The 24,809-nt window shown below is 39.7% G+C and overlaps 1 protein-coding gene across 3 annotated transcripts in view; it reads left to right on the top strand.

Annotated features, from left to right (window-relative positions):
- FAM171A1 (family with sequence similarity 171 member A1) overlaps window positions 1-24,809 on the top strand; it is an 88,934-nt gene that overhangs the window by 46,009 nt on the left and 18,116 nt on the right. Inside the window, exons 2-5 of one of the 3 annotated variants that reach the window (XM_041408390.1) lie at window positions 5,109-5,336; window positions 11,495-11,587; window positions 16,544-16,702; window positions 22,071-22,247. In XM_041408390.1, coding sequence (XP_041264324.1) covers window positions 5,109-5,336; window positions 11,495-11,587; window positions 16,544-16,702; window positions 22,071-22,247 — 657 coding nt within the window. The remainder of the gene's footprint in view (window positions 1-5,108; window positions 5,337-11,494; window positions 11,588-16,543; window positions 16,703-22,070; window positions 22,248-24,809) is intronic. The other 2 variants (XM_041408391.1, XM_041408392.1) reach the window with 2 other exon arrangements.

Here is a 24,809-nt window from a genome sequence, read left to right as displayed (position 1 = left end):
GATTTTCAATCTGTGTCATAACTTTTCTCTGTTTGTTCCAGTATGTGTAATCTGACAGTTTGTCTTTGCTCAGGTCGCTCAGGATTTTATTTCCTGTGTTATATTACTGACTTAAAAAAAACCAAAACAACAACCGAACAAACAAACAAAGCCCCAAACCACATAAAACCAGTGCTTTTCACTTTTCAAGAGTTCAGTTACAGAAGACAGTAGTGATGACAGCAGTTCTGAAGGAAACCATTCCCAAACTGAGAGTTCTCAGCAATGTAAAGAGCAGTTGTGAGTATAAGAAGGGGTTACAAGTGAAGAAATGGTTTTCTTAAGGTTAATTGTATTTCAGGAGAGGTAGTAGGGCTATAGAGCAGATGGCACAGGAAGGATTGCTCAGAGAAAGTTTAAACTTAGTAAAATCTCAAAAATCAGATTAAGAAGACAGATGGTATTCTGGATTGGAATGCTACCATTTAGGGATTTTTTTGGTCTTTTTTTCACTTTCCCAAATTATAACCTTGAAGATGCTGGAGTTTTTTATACAGCTTACAATAAATTTAGTACTAGAAAATTGGGAGGGTGCTGCACTTAAGCAGCTGTTTTCACAATAACTAGTAGTTTTGGTTTGCACTCATTTGAAGAATGTTCTTCATTTGAAGAACAAGTAGGAGGTTTAGTGTTTAAAAGAAGACAAAGGACTATAAGAGAACAGATTTACACTAGACCTGCTTGAGCATACCTATACATCAGCCTTGATCTTTTTGTGGAATTTACCCCTGTATTTGCATGTTTTATTTGCTCTTTTCTCAGTTACCTTCTTTTCCCACTTTGCTTTGGGATACTTGAAGCACACTTGAAGTTTTGCACTATTTAACATCTGCAAATGGCCCATTCCTACCTGCTCTTCTAGACAGGGAGACACAGGCTTTTTGCCCTTCCAGAAAGGGTGTTTTTGCCTGTGGTTTATCTCCTGAAAATGGCAGTTATCCTAAGTGGTTCTTGTTTTGGACTTGAATCTTTTCTGAAAGAATATAATGGTAGAGACAAGTGACTCTGGCTCTGTACCTGTGCCCACCAGTGCTACCACCAGCAGGGAAATACATGCCAGACAGATGAGGTCTGAAAGAGACACATTCACACTCCACCTGTCAGGAGCCAGGTGGGTCAGACAGGGCTATGGCTCAAGCACAGCCTGTCCTGACTGTGTCTGGCTGGCTTGTCTGGGGAAGTGAGAGAGACCACAGCTGCCCTGGGTGAGTTCCTCAGCCCGGGGTCTATCACCTGAGCCATTTCTGCTTTGCTCTTAAAAGAGGAAGCATCAGCACTCTTCACCCTTATGCCCCATTTCCAAGATCTCACTAGTAGCACAGAACAAAGCTCCTCCAGAACTTAGGAAATACTCCTACTGTACATACAACAGTGTGAGAATGAAGCAGGCTTGTCTTCCCTTTAGCAGTTCATCTTTTGCACTGCTTTCAGTTCTCTGCCATCGTCTGCAGCTGTGCTTCTTCTCTGAGTCCATGTGTCTTTAATTCTGTGTGAGCTCCTTGCTGTGGTAGGCTGCAAAACTCAGGAGTAATGTACCTGCTTTATACCCACTGTTTGCTGAAAGTTCCAACTAAAAAATTTGCCAGATATTTTAAATACTCTACTCCTTAGTTTAAAGTCAGCTTTAAACAAAAAAAAAAGTAAACAGCTTCTAATTTATTTCATCCACTATACCTAGTCTTTCAATCTAAGACTTTCCTATTAATCTGAGATCAGACTGATCTTGTATCACTTGTTGTCCTTACTCTGCTGTCTTACTTCCCTTCTCCAGTTCCACTGATCCTCAAGAAGTGCCTGAATATATCCTAGCAATTCTGAAACTTACTGTCTCTTTTTATAGGTTGTTCTCATCACGTCGCTGTTTGAGAGGATGTTTTCTTCAACAATTTCTTTCCAGTTTTAAGCTTTTAATCATTCAGTTGCTGTGGAAATTACAGTGATAACGTAGGTTTGGTGTTCGTGACTTCACTGCTGCATTAGATAAGAAAAAGGAGCTGTCGTGTGGGAGAGGGCCCTGAATTAAGCAAGTTGTATACATTTCACATGTTTGTCAGGGAAGATAACACATGAAAAGGAATTAGGATTGTTCAGTCTGCTAGGGTTTTCTCTATCTGCTCAGGAAAAAACATGTTAAATATCAAAAAGGAGAAAACAAGCCCAGTGTCTGATCTAGGGACTGTGTGGTTTGGAACAGCAGTTCCAGTCTGCTGCCTTTCAGGACATCAGTATTCTGTCTTGGGTAATTGCCTTTGTCATTTCTGTTTAGAAGAAGGATTTTGGAAGCCCCTGTCCTTCCTTATCAGAAAGAGAGAGGGATGCAGAAAGAGAGTAGTATGCAGACAGAAGCCCATACATAGCTATGGAGTGGGAGATAAAGACATTTCCTATTGGAGATACCCATGGCTAGCTCTCTGACATGGGAAGAGAAAGATGGATTTGTGAATACAGGAAAATGTAATTATTTTTTCTCATTATCAATTTTAGTAGTAATCTCTTTCTAGAATTTTGAATGTATATAAGGAATTAAATTTATATGATCCTTCTGTTGTTTTCTTACCCTCTCCTTAATTAGTATTTAATATTCCAGAGCTCCCTGGTTCCTTATATGTGGTTGTTTTTGGAGAAGGCTGAACTTCCATGTTATTGAAATTGCTAACAGCAATGTTTAGGTTGTCCTGTTCTCTTTCTTTTTCTTTAATGCACTAGCCATTATTCTTAACTTCATCTGTTCTTGCATTCTTTGCTAGGAAATTCAAAGTGAGAAATGCAAAGAGCACAGCTGTCTGGCTTTGGATCTAAGCGTATCCCTCCACTTTGAAAATTAAAACTTACACTGTTTGTTGACCTCATGTTTGTAAATACATGAATATATATGTTTTCCTTCATTGATTAATGTGGCTGCCTTTCGCATACACAAGATTTCACAAGTTACTTGATAGTCAAGGCAAGGTTTCTAAGGAGGCACTCTGTACTGGACGCCAGAGTATGTGGACACTGCTCTTCAATGTACATTGCTTCCTTTGACTACCAAATGCAAAACTGGGAAGAAGTCCAGAATCTTTAATAGCTGGAATATATTTCATACTGATCCCATCTAAATTGGCACCCTCCATTGCCAAGTTCTAAAGCAATGGCTGCGATGATGATGAATTTCTCTAATGGGGTTTTTGTTCAGGGCTGCTTGATATTGGTGTTTTCAGTACTGTAGGATTCAGAGAGAAGGTCTCTGCTGATGAAAGGGCCCAAGATATTGATCTTTCTGGCTGAAATGCCCTTAGGACAGATGTGCTGGTGCTTTTGTATTAGGTCCTCATGTCCTTTTAAACTTCTAGGTTGTTACAGTGTGTTTCTCCCCTTACTCAGTTGTGTCATTTCACTATTGAAACTCACCACAAAGATTCTGTTAGATTCTGTGTTTTCTTCTTGGTGTCATGTCTTGCTGGCTCAGGGCTTAAAACAAAATAAGTTCTTTAAGTCATTAGTAACAGAACAGAGCTGTACCACCAGTACTGTTCTGTAGAAATCTGTAATGTTTTTAAATATGTATGAACAGGAGGTAATGCCCTCTTTCCTGGACATCACATGCAGAAATGTTTACACATGGAGTGGGAGGAGAGTATCTTGCTTGTGAGAGGCTGAAGCTTCCTGACACAAAAAGGGAGTTTGCAAAATACCATATACTACCTTAGGAAATGGAGTAAGCTGAGATAGGGAACTTCATGCAAGAACAACAGAATTTCCAGATATTGGGATGGGAATGAGAGAAAGGGGAGAGTTGGAGAGAAAAGAGGGAGGGAGGTGTTCATTTAAGAGGAAGAGGCAACTGGAAGTGAAAAGAACCCAAGGAATATCTTGATGGAAGCAGCTGATCATTGCAGGGTCTTTTCAACACAGTATTGCATTTAAGTCATGGTTATTGCAGAAAGGCAACAGCTGCTGCTTTAGAACATGAGGCAATTGAACTATTGTAGGCCCAGAAAAATAATCATAGATACAGAAGAATGCCTTCCAGAGGGACTGTCTTGCACAAGCCACTCCATTTTATGTAATAAAAGCCCAGTGACACAATGCATGGTTTAGTCATAGGAGTGCCCAGAGTGGACAAATATTGTACATCTGGAAGCATTTAAACTAGTAATTATTTTCTGGAAAAATGGCAAATTACTCAAGAAAAATGTAGTCCATTGTGTTGGCTTCAGACTGCATATCTGCAGGATGTATGATTCTCCTGACTACCTTAATCATCACTTCTTTACTTTTCACCATTACTGTGTGGGGACAGGTGATACAGTAGTGTCAAGGCTGCTGCTGTCACTGTTAGCTCTCTGCATCCCACCTGGTTGTCCTGTGCTTTGAGGACATGGACATGATCCTGTGGGAATTCTCCGCCTTGGTTAGACATCACCAGGGAAATCCTGTGCCAGCTGGGGCACTTTCTCCCACCAGAGCTGAAAATATCCCACTGTAGCACAGCCTGCTCTATTGCCCACTTTCTTCCTTGGCTTCCATCACAGCAGATTTCCTCCATTCCATAGCTAGGCAGAGAGAATTGCTTTGGGAAGGAGTGAGGAGCATACCCCACATTCCCTCTCCCCACTGCTGCTGCAGAAGGCTGGCTGGAGCAGAGGCACAGCAAGGCAGGGACCTTACAGAGAGTTTCCATGCCCTGCTGTTTGTGACTAACAGGATGTTTGATAGCACACATTTAGAATTGCCATAGTACAGCAGTACTCTGTGATTGACATGTTGCCCCTCAAAGGGAGTGTTGCCTGCCCTGGAGATGTGCTGCCCAGCTGCATGTGGGTCCCAGGTGGAGATAGAGATGCCTCCACAGCTGAAATTAGCTGTCAGGCAATAATTCAGAACCTGGTCTGGCTTCTAGCAGAATCTGCAGTGTCTCTGAAGAGTGACTGCCTGAGATGGAGAGCTTAAGGCCAGTATAAGTCATACATGGCACCAAAATGTCAGAGCTGGTGTCTTTTCAGTCACTGGTGTGTCAGCATATTCTAACTGCTGCCTCCCACAGAAGCTTTTCAGACAATAATCGCTGTGGTTGTTTGTCATTACAGAAGTAACGCTGAAGGTCCATGTAAGCGATGCCAGCACCCATCAGCCAGTAACTGAAGCCTTCATTGAGATTTTTACCAACCAGATCTCCATTGCATCTGGAACCTCAGGAGCAGATGGCACTGCCTTCCTCAAGTTTCAGTATAAGTTGGGCAATCAGCTGATAGTGACTGCTAGTAAACATGCATATGTGCCAAATTCTGCACCATGGAAACCTGTAAGATTGCCTGGTAAGAGATCTTTATTTTTGTTCTGAGGTAAGATATTGCATCTAAAGGAAGCTACACAGTTTTGTATGATGTGTTTTAATGCTTGAGATCCTGAGTGGGAGGGGAAACATCTGCACATTTCAAAAATAGTAACATTTTTTTCTCAGTTAAACTGCAGCATCAAGGCTGAGCAGAGATTCACTCTCCTTCTGGAGGTCCTCGATACAGTGCTACATCAGTTTTCAAACAACTGTGGATGCTACAGCTCCATAAAAAATAGAAATCTATTCCAGATCTTTTTCTTCTTTATGGGAACTCTGTTTCCAAGAACCTTATTTCAGCAGCTGTGGTGTATTCTTGCTTATCTTCCAAGGTGTAGCAACAACTGTTGCACCATAGGCTATAGTGTCCAAAAATGTCCTGGTCTTTTAGTTCTTAGCCATGTCAATAAAATGGTTTTAATCTGCAGTTATGTTATCCAGATGTAAGGATTTTTACTAACTTAATTAGCATGGTTTGCTTCTTCCACAGGCAAACAAGTATAACAATAATACTTGCATGTTAGTTTTTATCAGAATGCCTCAGAACCTTACATTAGTTACACAAGAGGAAAAATTTCTGTACTGCTGAAAAGAACAGAAGGAGGGTGGTTTTCAAACCTTGACATGTAACATCTATATGAAGATCATATCCCAAGTTTCATCTGCCTTTCTTGTAATCCTCAGCTACAATTAGGGTCCATGTGATTTGGGAATGGTCCCAGCCTTGTGTTATACCCAAATCACACCTAAATAACACGCCTCAGGTTTGGTAATTAGCCTGGACCAAAGCCACGGAAGGTTTCAAGTGCACTAATATGTAAATAGTGTATATGTTCCCAGGGCAGTGTTGAATTCCATGCCTTGGCTCCATTTTATTTATTAATATCAACATAGCCAGAAGGGCTGCATGACTTGCTGCAAGATCGAGTAGCAAATGTATTTTCAGAAGGGGAAAGGAAAGTGAATCTCTTCAAACCCAGAATTATGCTTTAGGCATTTCAATGTGCTGTTTACTTATCTGCTTTCACTTGCTTCAGATAAGATAGGAGTGCTTTCTTCCACATTTTCTGTACTGAATTCCACCGTGTTTTCCATCTACTTAATGGAGCTAACAGAAAAGACTTAAGTCAACCTCTTTGGGGTATGGTGAAAGAATAAGAAGCAACTGAAAAGAGTTGCAGCCAGGAGAGTTCAAATAAGTAAAAAGCAACAATTCATTACATCAGCAGCTGTCACAGCTGGTCTGTGGCTGAGCAATTAATTCAGTTGTAAATAAGAAACCCAGCCTGGTTCTATAAACCAGGCCCTGGGCTGACACACAGGGACTTCAACCAATCACCAATGAACTATGATCAAATTACCCCACAAACTTTCTAAGCTGCAGACTTCTCACTGGTCAGGAAAATGGGAGGTGTTAAGAGCAGACCAAAGAGTGTTATAGACTGGGATGTTTCAAACCTGCCGTGTAAAGCTGGGTTCAAACAATAAAGGTCTTGCTATTGCCACAGGGACCTTGGGGGTGTGCGTCTGTCTGTCCCAACCCACCCCTTCACATTACAAGCAGCAAAATTGGAATAGGTGGTGCAGAAAGGTTGTGAAGTGTCCACCTTTAAAGACATTCAGAATTCAACTGGACAACCCCTGCCTGGAGAAAGAGATGATGTCCAGAGGTCCCTTCCAGCCATAATTGTTCTGTGACTCTGTTTAGAAATTTCCTTTGAGTTTTCTCCTCTTTAAACAAGAGGAAGTGTAGCTTTCTCAGCATACTTCATGTGCTTTTAAATCATGAAAGTATGCAATAACCTTGCCTTGTGTCTTGCCTCTTTCTGACTTATACCCTAGGTCTTTTGAATGAGATGTACTCTTCCACAGCCTGGAGTTTGTTTGGTTAGTTTTTCGCTGGTTGTTTTTCTTAAGTACTGATTGAGGGAAGGTAATGAAACGGGACATTTTTGTTTTAGTAAATCATTGAAGTTAAAGAGCAGTAATTGTATACGCTCCACAAAATCTTTCTTTCCATGGCTGAAATGTGAGCTTAGCTTGGAAAGTAGATTCCTTTCACCTCTGATCGTCCCCCACTGAAACTGGTAGATAGTTTGCCATTGATTTAATTGGAAGTAGAGTCCTTTATTCTGCTTTCTGTACCTTGTACTTAATCCTTTCTTTCATTAAAGAAACAAGTTACAACTTGATATGCCCTATGTAGGTTTAATAGGATTGTTCTTTGACTTAGTCCTGAAAAGGTACATCACATACAAGTTAAGATACTTAGGCTTTTATATTTTGTATTGACTAAGATGCTTGTAGTCTTTAAAAAACTGTCTAAGAACCGTTTGTATTTAAATTCCCTGTATTTAAATGCCTGTCATGCTTTTAACTAGCACAGTATAGAACTTTGGAAAAATGTGCAAGTTGTTTTGTTGTTATTTTTAAGCTGGTTTGAATGACGGGGAAGAGGCAGCATATCTCAATCTTCATTCTGCAGTGTGCAGTCTGGGCACACCCATACGGCTGCATCCTCATTTCCCAAAAATGCTTGTTAACAGTCCTAGGAGCTGTCCCTCACAGAGCAGATCCCCCACTCTCAGAAGCATTCCACCCAGGCAGTGTTTAAGCTGATGTGCCATCCTGTGTGCTGTGGTAAATGAACTATGGACATATTTACCTCAAATGGGAAAATGATAGCCATGAGCAGGGTGTAGGTTTGAAAGCTAAAGGGTGGTAATGTGCTGTAGCAGAACTTGGCCAAAGGATCCGGATTCCTCCATCACAGGCAATATGCCTTAGTAATAGTGTTTTGCTGAAAAGCTGTGCAGACACTGAACTGTTGTAGTAGCTTCAAGGAGTAAACATCAAGGGTTTTCTGTTCTTATAATTTGGCAGAAATTAACTTCTCCTATATTAACGAAAATAATTACTACCTCTTTACTGCTTAAGCAGGAGGATTATTTATTTACATAGTGATAGATGGTAGGAGGAAAAGATTTAAGATCTCTTCTTCCATTAAAATATTTATCAGCAGAGCCATGACTCCACTTATTAACAGTTCATAAATTTAACATCACTTGAGTTGTTGAAGTGTTCATGATGGAAGATATGCTCATCTGTCTGCTCTTAACTGTGCTTAGATTTTTCTTTGTAAAAAATTTGGAAGAAATCATTCGGTAGTCCTTATTTAAAAGGACACTTCTTTTGGAGCAGTGTATGCAATGAAGAGAGGCAGTTGCTGAGACAGCACAGTTCAGAATTCCTTGGTAGAGGCAGTGCCATGGTTTAACTCCAGCTGTCAGCTAAGTACCACCCATCTGCTTCCTGCCCCCCAGCCTCCGTGGGGTGGGGAGGAGAATCATAAAAAGGTAAAAACTCTGGGTTGAGATAAGAACAGTATAATAATTGAAATAAAGTAAAATTTTATAATAATAATAAGAAGAATGAGACTTAACAAAAAGAGAGTGGGGAGTAAAACCCAGTTTAAGCAAGTGATGCACAATACAATTGCCCAGGCACTCCTTGAGCAGCAGTTGACCCCTGCCAGACAACTCTCCCCAGTTTATATACTGGCCATGATATTCTATGGAATGAAATTTCCCTTTGGCTAGTCTGGGTCAACTGTCCTGCCTGTGCTCCCTCCCAGCTTCTTCTGAAGCTTCTCACTGACAAGGTATGAAAAACTGCAAATTCCTTGACTTAGGGTAAGCACTGCTCAGCAGCACCCACACCATCAGTGTGTTATTGACATTGTTGTCATCCTGAATCCAAAACACTGCCCTGTACCAGCAGCAGAGAACAAAATAGCTGCATCCTGGCTGAAACCAGGACAGTCAGTCAAAGAAAACTATGGTATTCACTGTGGTGAAATACAGTTTTAGGAGCAGAGGATGATGGTTATGGTATTTCTGGGAGAGAGGAGAGCTCATCTGGAATCGTTTACCTGTAAAATAAGGTTAAAAACTGGGAAAGCAGAGTATAGTATTTCAGGACTGTCCTTGGCATAGCCATTCAGGAAAATGTGTGATCAGCTCTGTACCCAAGCTTCAAGAAGAATGTTTAAAACTGTGGACTTTTATCAGGTGTGATTAAAAGATTGGAAAATGCAGTTTACAGGGAAAGACTTGGAAGTGCTTAATTTATTTTGTTCATTAGCAAGAAAGTTCATGGGGTAATTTGATCATAGTCCATCAATACCCTCATAGAGAACAGGAAACAGGTAAGAGAATTCTTCTGTCTGGCAGGCCTGTATAAAAAGAAGATCAAATGGCTGGAAATCGAACCTCTATAAATTTTGATGGGTAAAGAGGCACATTGTTTAACTGCCCTCATAATTATTTATTAGAACATTGATGGTGTGGTGTGTTCCTCACACTGGATGCTGTAAAATAAAACTGCACTTGAAAACAACATGTTTTCAAGTTTCGCTACAGCTATTGAATCTGCAGCAATAATTAATTCAGGGAAGGCTGTAGTTATACAGGAATAAGGCTGGATCATCACTGTCATCCTTCTGGCCTTAAAAGCTGTGTCTTTCTGTCATTGTCATGCTGAGAAAGGATTGTGCAGAAAAGCCCAAGGGAAGTTTAGAGGTTATATATTCGTTATAGTCTGGCACATATGGAAGAAGATGTTGGCATGGTTGATTGTATTGAGCTCCCCAGGGTGTCTAAATTATATTAGCTTTCTTCATACAAATTAAGTTATTGGAGTAAAGACAAATTTTGTAATTGTGTGGCCTTAGTGCTACTTGCACTAGGCTTTCTTACTTATGTTGCCTAATGTGTAGATCTGTTTCACATTTGGGCATTGGAAAGAAAATGCCCAGCTGTACTTGTAATAACATTATATGTAATTTTTATTTTTTAATTTTAATATTTATATATATTGTTAAGACCATCTTTCAGATGGTAGTTTTTTTCAGTGTGTTTCTCGTAGTTTTTTCTCCTTTCTCCTGTACTTCTCCCAAACACTAAAATTTCTGATCTTTAAAAGGAGAATATATTTCTTAAAGCAGAAATAGTGTAGTCTTCCTACTGGTAGCTAACATCTATCTGGTCTCTTGGGTTAATTAATGTGTATTAATTTGGAGGAAATTAATAAAATTCCAGAAAATTAGAAGAGTTTATGTTGTTCTTCTGTTGACTTTCTGAGAATGCCTTCCTCAGCTTGCATTTACTTCAGACTAGGATGAGTTCTCTCCAGGTATGGGATGTTGCCCAGTTATTACTAGTTACTAATAGTAACAAGTTATTACCAAAAATAACTAGTGTGCATTAGTCTTCTGTTCTTCCATCTTTGAAAGTCACATGTGGATTGCAGGCAGTCGTGCTCCTTACTGTTTTTATAGCTGCAAGAGGCAGGTGGGCTCTGTGGCTAATTCCTTCCATGTTTTGGGTCTTCTGGGACTGAAGAACTTGGCATGAAATTATATCCTGTTTTTCACCCTGCAGAGATGTGTGTGCATACTGAGACAGCCCCCTGCAAGGAGTGTCAGTACCCAGTGGGAAGGGAGGTCCTTGCAGGTAGACTGCTTGCAGCAAATACCATTTATCTGTCCCCTTTCACACCACTGGTAGGATGACAGTAGTTCTGCTATAAATAGCACTTCCCTGGTGTAGGTGGTGACTCAGTAAGCACATACTGCATTTTAAAGCAAATTATAAAGACTTAATCATCATACTTTGTCTTTCTGAATAACTTACGTAAGCATCTCAAAGTACTTAAAACTTAAATTTCATTAAAATATTCCTGAGGTAAGAAGTATAGCTGTTGCACAGAAAAATAACTCAGCCAGACTGAGTTAGCATTTCTGTTCTCTTAGTGTATTTCTTGTCTTTCTGTGGAGCTGGGAATTGCTTCATGTAAGGCATGAAACCCTGCTTTACACTGCACTCTCCAGTGCTTTGAGCTACCGTGTGTGACGTGCAGGAGTCAAAGCACAGAACATTTTGTTTAGTTCTGTAGTTACTCTGGCAAGTTAACTGTTTGGTTCAGAAAATGCATGTGGTTTCTGTCATGTATACAATATGATTTTAATAGTTTGGGTGGCCTGCTTTTGCAAAAATGTGAAGAAAGTAAGCACTGTTGTTATTGGATTATGTTATAAGAATTTAAATATATGTCACTTAAACCACTTCTCTCCTGCAGTGTTCTCTTCACTGAGCCTTGGCCTTCTTCCTGAACGCTCAGCTACTCTGATGGTCTATGATGATGTAGTCCAGATAGTCTCAGGATTTCAAGGTATGCTGGCATTGGAATGTCAGAATTGAAATTTGAGGGACACTGAAGAAAAAGTCTGACAGCCCAGTGCTTTCTGAACTGTGTCCTGTGAGCGACACTGGTATTCTGTCGGGAGTTCTGAGTTCCCTGAGGAATGCTTCTCTGTGGGATTGTTTTACCAAATTAATAGCTGAATTCATCCCTGACTGCTGTGACTAGGGAATTCAAGTTGCACGGTAATAAATGAGTTTGGACTTTAGTGTGCCATTTGAGAGCTAGAGATTAAATTTCTTACACTATCTGTTGGATGTTTTTTCATCTAGCCTCATTTAACCATCCTTGAAGGAGACATTTTCTGGTGTTCTTAACGTCCAAGATTTTTCTCTGGTTCTATTTTGTTTCTTCCTTCCTACTGTGAATGACTTAGATGTTTAGGGCATAAAAAACCTGAAAATTTCTCTTAACTGCATTGTTGTATACCCTGTATAAATTTGTTTTTCCTGTGGACCCCTTGTCAGACTGCCTGCAAACCTAAGTCTTACACATTGAAACCCACTGTATTAGAAAAATAAAGTTTAAATAACCTTTTAGTAAGGCCAAACACAGATGTTAAAGTAACTGTAGTATCAGTTAGAGTAACAGTGTTTTCTGAACTGGACAGTGAAGAATAACATGTTCATTTGACTTAGGGATCTGACATAAATTAGTCCAGCTGAGGTAAATCTGTTAATAAAAGAACAGGGGTTTTTAAAGATACTTGGAACCAGAGCAAGGGCATATCCTTCCTGTGGGCACTCTTATTGTGCATAAATGGTGTCTTATTCACAATAAGTCTTATGTTTGCCATCATTTTAAACTCTGCTGTATAGTTAATAAACAAGGAAATAGTGCCCTCAATAGTATTCCAAGATAACCTTGTTTTATCTGAGAGAATATAATACAGTTATGCCTTCCTGACGTATTTTTTAGTTAGAAGCCATCCAGACACAATAGGCTTTTCATTAGTGATAGCACTAGATATGGCTGGAGCTGAAAATACATTAAACAAATTAGGTAGCTGATGGAATGCTCAGAAGGAGCTGGAGAAAGAGCTGCTGTACATATTTTCTCCAGTTTGAGAGCTGGACATTGTCTAATGGGGTAAATTGGATGGATGGTGAACTGTGCTAAAACACAAGGGATTCCATTAGGCAGGACATGAAACATTGTTTACCAACAGTATTCCACTATCATGCTGGATTAAATACTCTTATTCTTATGCAAATTTGCTAATATTATGCAATTAACTGAAAAACAGCAGAATTTTCATGTTCACAGTTCCTTCAAAAAAACAAGGATTGCTAAAGGACTAGAGGGACATTTAACAGCTGAGTGAGACTCGTAAATATTTTCAACATAATCTTCTTTCCTTCAGTGAATTGATCCAACGTGTTAACAATATGTGAATTAGAATAATGTAACTGCTTCTACTGGGGTAGTAGGAAAAAAGAATAAAGGAAGAAAGGGATACCTGGAGTATTCTGAAGAGTGGGATTTGAACTTGCAGTCTTGCCCAGTAAAATCTATTTTATGGGTTCAGTTCTCTTTTCTTGGGACTTCTCTTGTGATGAAGCCTAAAAGAAAGACAGCCTAGACATTGTTCCAGTATTTGAATGGAGCCTCTCTAGTCTCCATCCAAAATCCTTGTGACCTAGTTTTAATCTGTTATTTCTCTAATTTACTTCCCAGTAACCTCACACTGTTTCAAAAGAGCTGATCAGGAGTTACCTTAGTGCAAAAATGAGAGCAAACCAGAACTCATTATACCAGGAACAGACTGGGAACACTGGTGTTTGAAGCACCAGTCAAAGGGAAAGAAAGGCCTGTCTTGGTACACTAAGTTACCAATTGCATTTGAATAATTAATCAAGCAAGCAATGTATTATGCAGTTGAGAAGTTTTTCTGAGTTGATGCAGGCAGCTTCATTTTCAGGATGGCATTACAATCCACTGCTGTGCTGTCAGTAATTGTGAGGGATGGGGCTTGCCAGCCCCTGGGTCATTTAGGTTATTTAATGCCAGCACAGTGACGGGCTGAATTTCAGTGTGTAGTGAATGGAGGCTGTATGGGGACTCTGTCTCTGACCCGTGAGCAATCACAGCATGAATTGTGAGACTTCAGATATTACTTCACAGAGATTAAACCTCAAATGCTGGTGTGGTGCCACAGGTCACATACGCAGTGTGACAAGAGGTGCCTTACAGGGACTCCTTGAGATTACTTCCTCAGGAGTGTACATGCAAACTGGAGCAGACAGCAGTTAAATCTGGCTGATATGTTGATAAAAGGCTGTTTAAAGAAGGTAAGATCACTGCTCAGCAGTCTTAACCTCCTTGCACACATCATGTGAGAAGAGCTCACGTGCACATGTGCTTGGGTTTTTTAAGTAAAAAAAATATATATATATATCTCTTCAGTAATAGAAGCAATACTAATAACCCACTCCCAGTGATAAGTGATGACTTGTTGAAAAATTCTCTTAAGAGTCTGGTCAGCACAAGTTTCTACCACGTCCAATTTCCTTAATAAATCTATACCCAGACATATGCCCCAAAATCCACTATGGCCTCTGATAAAGGAGAGCATTGGATTATCTTCCAGCAAAGTGGTGACAGAAGGTGAAAGCCTTGGTAGCTGCTTCCCTCACAAGACTTTCTCTGGAAGCTCCCAGTCTCCTGCCCCTTTGGAGTCTCTTGCCAGGGGAGACCCAACTGAGGAACTGAGGGGGGAGTCAGGGTGAGTGGCAGGTTTTTGGTGAACATCAATATGGAGGAATTTGTTTTCCTAGGGTGTGAATTAACTACTCTGCAATGATTTATTCAATGTCTGTGTATGCACTGCCACAGAGGAGGCTGTTTCTTCACCCTCAAAGCTTATAGCTGAGTTCATGGTTGTGCAGGTTTTCTGCCAGGTTTTGGGCTCAGCCATAAGAAGGCTTTGTACTGCTTGTAGGATTGAAGGAACTGAGGTTGGCTTTCTGAGTCCTCCTTATCTAGTTAAAATTTGGCAGCTCATGGCTCTCTCACTGCTAAAATCCATCTTTTTTTTTTTTTTTAATAGAAAACCCATAAACTACTGTATTGCAGACTCAACAATAGTTACTTGGTTTCTAATATTTGCTTCGTTTGTATCTTAGTAAATAAAACCCCACATCTTGGCAACTTGAATAATGCATCTTAACCAGAGATTTAAACAACAGAAAATCCTGCAATTTTACATTGAACTATTTTTGATAATCCTAAGGCTAGTTTCTTTGTTGTGGGGTTTTTTTTTTCCCAGTGTTTTCCTGTGTCTACCCATGGGCTGTAGGAACCCACTCAGCAGAGCAGTCAGAGGGTTCCACAGTGCCTGAGCACATCAGTCCCTGAGGTACAGCAAACTGCTACTTGCACAGCACACAGAAGATAAATCCTGCCTGAGTTTGTTCCAGTCAATTTACGTAATCTTTTATATAGTTTTCCATTTATGCTTAGAAGTCAGATAAGGGAGATTTCTTCCCATTTCACACAGGTGTTAATGACTATATTAAACACTTAAGGATACCACCGTCTTGAGAGCCTTCTGTAAACACTAAAATGTTCCAGAAATTAAAAAATAAAAGCAATTTTATAGCTTTTTCTTGCAGAATTACCAAAGAAATGACAGTTAAACAGCAATCAGCTCTTTGGAGGTGCTTACTCATGTACACAGGCAGATTTCTTAGCCAATACAACACTTTGTTCTGTTGAGTTTTGTTTTCTCACAGCTAGAGATCTTGCTGGAAAATTATGCAAGAAAGATTCCAGTCTCTAGGTTAATGACACTAGCAGTTACAAAGCTTAGGAGGAAGTCAAGCTCATTATTCTTTTTCACAGTGAAGCTACATGTAACCTAAAAGTGCTGCCAGAGACTAATGGGGGGAAAAGATGCAAAATTGTTTTGAGTTGACATCTTTGAATCACATAGTCCAATGTGAATTAAGAAGAAAACTGCTTGCCTCTTGATTTTGTGCTGTGTGGGAAGTGTTCTGTGTGTATTCAAAATGAGCTCTGGAGAATACAATAGCTTGTGATTTAAAAATTAATTTGCATGTTATGCACACAAACTTGCAGATGGAGTCTTGCTGTGTGTTGCTAAACAGTATTAATGGTGAGTATCCTTTGAAAAAGACTATTGACATTATAAGCTGGGATTTAAATGAGACATGAAATGCCATAGTACATGAAACAGTCTTAAATTATGTTGCAGCAAAGACCCTTCAATTAACACCTAGGGAGCTTCAGAGAAACACTAACACTGTACAAAACAGAGAAAAGAGAGAAATCTTACATACCAGTAATCTGGTTCTATTTAGATGTGTTCTTTGCATGGGAAAATATGGAAAATCTTTTCACCCAAGGTTTGTCAAGTGAATCTTTTCGTCCAGTGATTTCATTAGTGATCGGTCTCAGTTCTAGTTAGTTTTCATGGCCAAAGCTTTACAGAAGTTACATAACTTAATTGAGACTACAGATAGAACTGTCTCTTAGAAAATAATTTTGAAAAATATAAACTACATTTTTCTTGATATTCCAGGGAAAACAAAATTTGAACAAATATGGTGAACTGGATGCTTTCCTAAGCTTCTGCATAGCCTACCTCTGAACTTAGTTTTAGTTTCAGTTATACTAATTAGAAGAGGCATGCAATGGAAGTGAAGGAGAAACAATATAGCCAGAAAAGCTTCTGGCAGTAGGTGCCTCCACAATTTTGCTCTGGAATACTTGTGGAGAAATAATGGCAACTGCAAAATAAATGTAAAAATACTGTTTTTACGTCTTTCATAATAGCCTTCTGATGTCTCTGTCCTTCTCAAGCTACTGCAATTTATAATGAAAAATTGTAAAATTGCTTCCATAAATATGAACACCTAAATATTCTGCCCACTTTGGATATAAAGTCATTTTTAATATTTTTAGGTGCACGGACTCAGCCACAAGTTCACTTTCAGAGAAGATCTGTGAAATTGCCAGAGAACACTAGCTACAGTGATTTGACAGCATATCTGACTGCAGCCAGTTCACCCTGGGAAGTGGACAGTTTCCCTTATTTGCAGGGATTAGATGGAAATGGAACAGGTAACCCATTACTTTGGTTTTGCTCTGATTTCATATTGGTCCAGGACTTGACTTTTGATCCTATATTTTTTTTCCCCATTCCAGCAAACATTCTTTCAAATTTGGGTGACATGACATTTTCAACTTCCCTACCAATATGCTGTTCCAGTGAACAAGAGGGCAAGGTCTCCTATCCCTTAAATGGGGCCACTGGGAGATCAGACCAGTTGGTCACACTTTTAGTTCAGAGCTGAGTGTCCAAATGCGCTGCATGTGCACACAAAAGATGGAAATTAATGTCGAGGAACAAGAGAGAATTTAATCTGAAGGCGCAATGAAATTCTTAATCTTTTTTTTCTAAAAATAAATAAAATGCCTACATATCAAGAATTTAATACTGTGTTGTTTCACTGGCTTTGTGGATACTTTTGAATGTAGTCAAAATGTGCAAATTTGTCTAGCACCAAAGAGAAAACAATGAATATTCATAGTAGAAACATAATCACTGTTAAATTCAAAGTTGCAATACATTTTTATGACTGCAACTGTCTGCTAGTCTTTTTCCACTTTTCATTCAGTCCTGAGTGAAATAATTGGTGTTTCATAGGTAAGAGAAGAATAGCAGAATAAAGAGGAGAAGGCTTCAAATTGTTAAAAGGCTGGTGTGAAAAGCAGAGTAATTTGTTTTCTGTGCCTGTAATGGGTTAGAAAGATATCAGTGGCCTTGCAGTGTAGCAAGAGAGATTCAGACTAGTGATTAGGAAAACCTGCTCTGGTGAGGATAGTTTAAGCTGTAGAATTACTTGTTTGAGGGTGTTGGACAGAGTCAGACAGTCACCTGTGAGGATGGCAGAGGCATAGCTGAGCCTGCTTTGAAGCAGCCTGAATATCTCCTTGAGGTCTCTCCCTGCTGTTTCTCAGGATGCATTTACTTGTGATGTGTTGATCTAAGTGACTTTGAATGCTAGGTCATGTGTGTAAACGATAGCTTGCTTCCCCCTTCTTCCCTTTGTACAAATCTGCACATCTCCTTTTCTATTACAACAAGAAATGTGTCTGCAACCTTACTCCAGTCCTTCTGTCTGCTCCAGTGAGTACATCTTACCCTATCTCATTCTACCTCCCTGTCATTTTCCTATTCTCATCTTCAACCTTCAGTTTTCTCTGACTTTTCATACTCAGACATGATCAAAACCTCTTTATCTTTTCTTAAATGAAGGAATGCATTTGATCTTCCTCATTTGTCTACTTCCTCATCTCCTTTCTTTTTATCTGTAAACTAAGTGAACAAACTGCTGGCAGTGTGTGGGATTCCTCTTTCCTAAATCTTACCTAAGTACTCAGCAACCCAGCTTTCCATTCTTGCATTTATTTAGTGATCACAGGTCTTGCCAAGGCTTCAGATGATGCCATCTCATGAGAACTGCACAACCAGGGTATTGTCTTTCTCCTGTTTTACCTCCTATCTCCCTATAAAACAGATTAGTGCAGCCTTAGGTTTTTCAGACTTCTGTATTCTTGCATGGCAGAAACTTTTCTGCTTGAGCACAGGGACCCTGGATTTGACTTTTAGTTTTCAGGTAAAACTGTCTTGTAAAAGACCAAAATAATTGGCAATGGGAAATGGTGTTAAGAGACTGAGAAGAGCCTTTTTTTCTGAATACTGTGGTATTCAGTATGTTGTAACACAGACTGCAAATGCAATGTATTTTATTATGCAGTATAGTAGAAGTGAAATGTCCTCTGTCTGTAGTAGAAGCCTCTCCTGATATGGAAACATGAAACTTTAAAATCCTGAAGTTGAATTGATATCCTTTTCTACATCTGCAAGTGACTTGGTGAAGACTTGGCCTGGAGGACTTCTGAAAGCATAAAAAATGAGGTCAACACCTGCTGGAGATTTTTTAGTATTTTTGTTCTCAAAAGAAAAAGAATATTTACAAATTTTAGAATTCTAAAAAAGCTTAGCATTGATTTGCATGAAAAATTTTGGAATTCTGCAGAACACTGTCTTTTCCCTCTCTCCCTTCTCTCCTTCCCCCACAATTTCTCTGTTCTTCCACAGTTTATTTACATATCTGTAGCATTTTGTTGAGGTCCCTCCATTTAGGTCCCTCAGTATTTGCCCAGAGTGGCTTTTATAGTAGTTTTAGCTAAAAACTATTCTCTATGAGTTCAGCATTTTTCATAAAATCCCAGCTGGGTGTTGATAGAGAGCAGTGAAAATGCATTGCATGAATCAGCATGTTGTAAACATAAAAATTTGAAGAATTTCACTGCAAGTTCTGACAAGCCTGTATAGTGTTAGCTTATTGTTCATATTAATCACCAGCTGGAGAGCAGGAGGTTGGTTTCACAAAATCTTGTCCTTTCAACCCAACTAAACAAAACTTTCCATCATCTGGCCTCAATGGACCAAGCTGGCTGATAACCATTACTCCTCTTGCTTTTTATGGCTGCTTGTTTCTTTATAAAGTGTCATGTCTGAACTGACAGTGAATTTTATCTGATTATTTTTAAAGCTCTTTACAGGTCACCAGATGTCAAAAATGACAAGAAGTAAATGAAAGCTGACATTTATCCAAGTCCATTCCCATTTAATCAGTGTATGTGCTTATCAGTTTTATAGCATGCAAGAGTTTTGTAGGCATTGATTTTAATTTGCCTTCACAACAAAAAAGAGAAACATTTTATCTTTTTAATGAGCATTAACATACTGTACAAGATGGCAAACTGGAAAATTATTTCTTCTTGCTAGAGGTCAGTGGATTTCAGAAATTTTTCATCTTCTGATATAAATTGTTCAGTCCAGCGCTGAGCAAAGTATTAGTGCATCTTAATTAAAAATTGTGTTTCACCATCCAAATGTTTTTTCTAGGACTGAAAAGTAATTTTTACAGATATATGCTATATCAAGACAGTAATAAAAGAAAAATTCAAAATTTTCAATATCTAAAAAGATGCAAAATATAAAACATTATTTAATTCTTTATATGAATCTAAAATCTGAACTTATATAATTTTTTGTTTGGAATTTCTTAAGTGTCATCAGGACACAGTACTTCGCAAGAGGAATTTCTCTGGTACCAGCCTGAGAACATTAGTGGCCTAAGTCCTGGGGTGAAGCATCAATGTGACAGAGTTACAGGAGCATGGCAGAGGCAGTGTAATGAATGATCAGGAATAAAGAAACAATTCTTCCCTCACCAATTCCTTTCTCTGTTCCGCTGTTTTATATTCTAAAGTGTTAAGGGAACAATATTGTTTATCATTGGAGCCTATATGTACAGATGCATGGGTAGGCTGGCAACCTTCCCCTATATCCTAGCTGAATTTTCAAAGTTTACTTGTCTGTTTTTAGTCTCTTAGCTGTGTGTCTCTCCTACATGGCCACCTTCAGAGTGCTTGTTTTCTCAATGCTTTAATCCCTCTGTAAGGTCAGCATCTGCCCCTCCGTTCACAGTCAGTGAAGGCAGCACGTGTGTCCCTTGCACATCAGCTGTGTAACAGTGACACCCACCTGGAAATCTGGGCAAAGTGTGCATCAGACTAGATGCTTTCATAAATGAACCACATGCAACATTACTTCTGGTTATTTTCCATTTTTGCACTTTGGCAGTCTTGCAAAATCCGAGGAATTTAGTTTGGCGAAGTTTTGTCACCATTTTTCCCCTTCGCTTTACCACTTCCCAATCCATTTCCAGGTGATCTCTTTATTTGGTGAGCTGTTACTCAGAGACATAAAATTTAATAAAGGCCATTCCTTGAGATTTAACCACAGTTACGAGAAATCATAAAGGTCTCAATGCTTTCCCACCATCCCCTCAAATGTAGTCATCGTCTCTCAACACTGTTACCGGGATACCTGAGGATACCTGAAAGCCACGTGGTGTGCCACCACGGCTGGGTGTGAATATGCCCTCAGAGGCAGTGTGCAGCCTAAGGCACCAGGCTGACAGTGGGGGCAGTACCCCATCCCTGCCAGCCAGGCATCCCTCTTCCTTCTCCCTGATTCGCCCCCTGGCAGGGATGCTTTCATAAATGAACCACATGCAACATTACTTCTGGTTATTTTCCATTTTTGCACTTTGGCAGTCTTGCAAAATCCGAGGAATTTAGTTTGGCGAAGTTTTGTCACCATTTTTCCCCTTTGCTTTACCACTTCCCAACCCATTTCCAGGTGATCTCTTTATTTGGTGAGCTGTTACTCAGAGACATAAAATTTAATAAAGGCCATTCCTTGAGATTTAACCACAGTTACGAGAAATCATAAAGGTCTCAATGCTTTCCCACCATCCCCTCAAATGTAGTCATCGTCTCTCAACACTGTTACCGGGATACCTGAGGATACCTGAAAGCCACGTGGTGTGCCACCACGGCTGGGTGTGAATATGCCCTCAGAGGCAGTGTGCAGCCTAAGGCACCAGGCTGACAGTGGGGGCAGTACCCCATCCCTGCCAGCCAAGCATCCCTCTTCTCCCTGATTCGCCCCCTGGCAGAAAGAGCAGCGGCAGAGCCCCGGAGCCAGCACGACAGAGGCGGCAGGGATGGTGCTCTTGGCAGCTGCCTGCGCCTGTGGGGCTCAAGCCCCATGCAAAACTGGAAGCTCCATCTCTTCCAGTTTGACCTTACTATTGCTTTGAGCTCCAGATCTTGGTTTTAAAACTCAAGAGGATTTTTTTCACGTGTGCATATATATCTGTGATATTTATCCCTGTCATTGATTCATTTGGTTAAATCATTGAAGGGTTATAATGCTTTTTAGACGTATATTGTCATGAAGTAACATTCATTGGCATCCAGTTTAAACATAGAGTATATGCTAATGATCCATATAGCATGGTTCTTTTCAGTGAAAGACCAAAGGAAATGCAACTTGGCATTCTTAAACATGTGACTGATCAATTGTGAGGTGCCACTGGTTATTTTTGTCTTTGTTAGTTAACAGTATGGGCATTTGAGGTTATAATAAAGACTTGTAAAATAATTTTTTTTGCCATGAAACTGTGTTACTCATACAGGTTTATTTAAGATAAATTAACATGAAAAAATATATGTGCAGATTTTTACACTTTTTTACATTTTTAGGGTTTTTTTTCTTCATGTTTTTCCAAAATTAGGTGAAAAATACGTGAAATTAGGTGAAATACATGGTCATATACATCTTCCTTCAATTTTGTGGCTTGGATTTGATCTTTTTGGCGGAGGGGGGGGTTGTTGGTTGGCTGCCTGGTTGGTTGGTTTAAAGTTCTTTTATAAGGCAGGGAGGAAGTTGCTGCTCCCATCCCTTGAGAGTTACGCTGATGCAGTCCTGCAGTGTGGAACCACACAGGTGTCCCTTCAGTTCTGTACATTCTGTAGTCACGGTGTTCATTCACTCTCTCGTTAGGAAACAGCACCAGGTATGACCTCACCCCTGTCACTGCCGTCAGCGTCCACCTCCTCAGCAGCGATGGCACCCCCGTCCCCGTCAACGGCCCCATCTATGTAACAGTGCCTCTGCCAGCAAACAGCAACTTGAAACACAATGCACACGTTCCAGCGTGGAGGTTTGACCAAAAATTTGGTAGGTAACATCTCATTGTGGCTCCCTAGATGGGTTTTGTTTTCTAAGAGAGACAATTGAGTTTTACTGATTAAGTAATATATGGTATATATGCAAATATACTTAGCATTGTCTGCCAATTTTAGCCAAAAGTTTTTGTAGATGTACCATTTTTCAATTAGTAAATATTTTATTTAAAAACTTGAGAGAACTTCACCCACAGACTGAGAAGAAGAGAGACATATTCACTACAGCATTGAATTGGAAGTGTGTACAAATGGAAACTTGCCTTATCTTTGCCAGCAGCCAGCTGTCTGACCTTGGATCCTCCTCTTGGCTCGGGCTCTGTTTCCTGCCTGCCAGCTAGGAAATACAGTACTGATTTCTTTTTAAATCACTTTGAGATTTTCTAATACTGACATGAAAGTACACGTAAATTATTTAAATTAATTTTTAAAAAGAAAAACTAAAGAAATATTTTGAAAGGACAGAATGACTAATTAATGAAATTTGTACAATGGACTCAAGTTTTTCTATTACAGAATAGTGTTTGCCATTGTGAACAGGAGTTTTCCCAGAAATACATGTTTTAGGGTTTTTTTTAAATTTATTTTCTTTATTTTGCTGCTAGCTGTTACACTGTACTGGCCTTCTTTACAGCTTCAGATTTTAAAAGGCAAAGGAGTGCCCATGTCTTGTCTGGGTGATCCCACTTCAGTTATGGTACTGTGCCTTCTGAAGTAGGTACCAAATGGTTGTTAAGAAAAAGGAGAACGGAAGGTGAGAAAGGAAGATGCTGAGACAAAAAGGAGCCAGAAATATGGGTCTGTATAAACAATCGGGGGGGTTTGTCCTGCAAGCAAATGTTTTGAGCCAGCTGATGATCACACCTAGAAGTAGAGGAACAGGCATGAAAGCAGCATGTTGGAGGAAGGGAGGAAGAGAGAGGTGAAGGGGGAAATAATGGTTTCATTTATTACCTTCCTCTGTTTGCTGAATAAAAGGATATAGTTTCCAACAACATGCCTATGAATCTTCTGTCAGAAGTTGCCTGTATTAGAGGGTGAAGCAGTACGATTTAGTGAGGAGTAAATTTGAATATGATATAAAGTAGAATAGTAGAAAAAGAGTGCAATGAATGGATTTGGCTTTTCCCTTAACTGTGGAAATGACACTTCTCTTGTGCTGACCTGGCAATAAATTTCACTACATTTTTCCTGAAACAGAATAATTCTTATGGAAACTATTTTGTTTTCCCTTGTTTAAAAAAAAAAAAAAAAAACCACAACAACAAAGGGAAGATTGAGTTTACTTTCCCCATAAGAAGCAGTCCTTCCCCAGTCCTTCCTGTCAGCTGTGCTAGAGCTGCAGCCTGCCTCATTGCTAGTTACTCATTGCAAGTAAATGGTTCTGATTTTGATTATGTAGCTTTCTCATTTATGACCAAATTTCCATGCCCCTGCAGTGAAGCCACAAAAGCTCTCTCTTGGTATGGAATACAGTGTTTAATTTTGTATATAAAGAGCTAGTTACCTTATTGTGTGCAGTGTATATATTAGTATAAAGCATTATAGGTAGTTAATTAGTGTTGCAGGCTTGAGGCTCCCAATCTTGAGACAAGTCCAGCCTTGCTTGATTCATGACAAACTATGGGAGCACTTGTGTTATTGGGAGGAGAAGGCATGAGGACTGCTAAACAAAATGCATCTTTGTCAGGCCACTTGGCTTCACAAAGCTGTGGAGAGCAAGGTATTGAAGATGATATGCTCAGGCTCCAGCTCGCACTTCAGCTGAAGTAAGCATCTTTCTGTGCAACCAAAGATGCTGAACAAAGATGCATTTTAAGCCCTGACTGCAGCGTGCCAGTTCTAGTAGAATTTTGGCCACATCCCAACCAATTTAGAGTAGCTTAATTTAATAAGTAGAGCAGCCACACTATCTTGTGCAAGCTACTTTAACACCCTAAGCTCTGTCAAAGTAGCCATATGTAACATGAACATGGTGGTATCCTATTATTCCACATCCCTGTTGTGCTGGGACTGTGAAGGGAGATGGATGGATACTGACTGGGATGGCTCCATCCTGGAGAAATCCTTAGCTGGCAGATAAATTGTTGTAACCCCTTTGCACTGCCAGATCTATGCCTTGTCAGGACAGGACCTCTAGCTTTATTATTCTGATTTTGTCTTTCATTTCATGACTGCTTTTTTCCGTGCTGGTTATGTTTTGGTCTCTCCTTAATAGATTTCCAGTGGCTTAAATTTTCATGCTTTTATCTGAACAGTGAGTAAAAGCCACAGACAGAAAACTGTGACTATCTTACCAGGCACTTAGAGCACTTCTCATGGATTAGCAGTACAGCAGACACTTGTTCGTGCAAGCCATTGCTTTTGTTTAGGGTCCACGTGGTTGTCATCATTACTGCATGGAATACAATTTCTGCTCTAAAAAGCAGAAGTACTTCTCACTTTTAGAGGATGCAGAGAAGTGGTAGAAATACTACAGAGATATTTTAATCCTTAGTATGTCATACGTTTTGCTGAGCTCATGATGAACTAATATGAACCCAGAGCATCTGACTGG

This window comes from Onychostruthus taczanowskii, unplaced genomic scaffold, assembly GCF_017590055.1.
Source record: "Onychostruthus taczanowskii isolate IOZ18803 unplaced genomic scaffold, ASM1759005v1 scaffold3, whole genome shotgun sequence".
Lineage (NCBI taxonomy): Eukaryota > Metazoa > Chordata > Aves > Passeriformes > Passeridae > Onychostruthus > Onychostruthus taczanowskii.
Note: the sequence above shows the minus strand (reverse complement) of the source record. Positions and strands in the feature narration are given on the sequence as shown.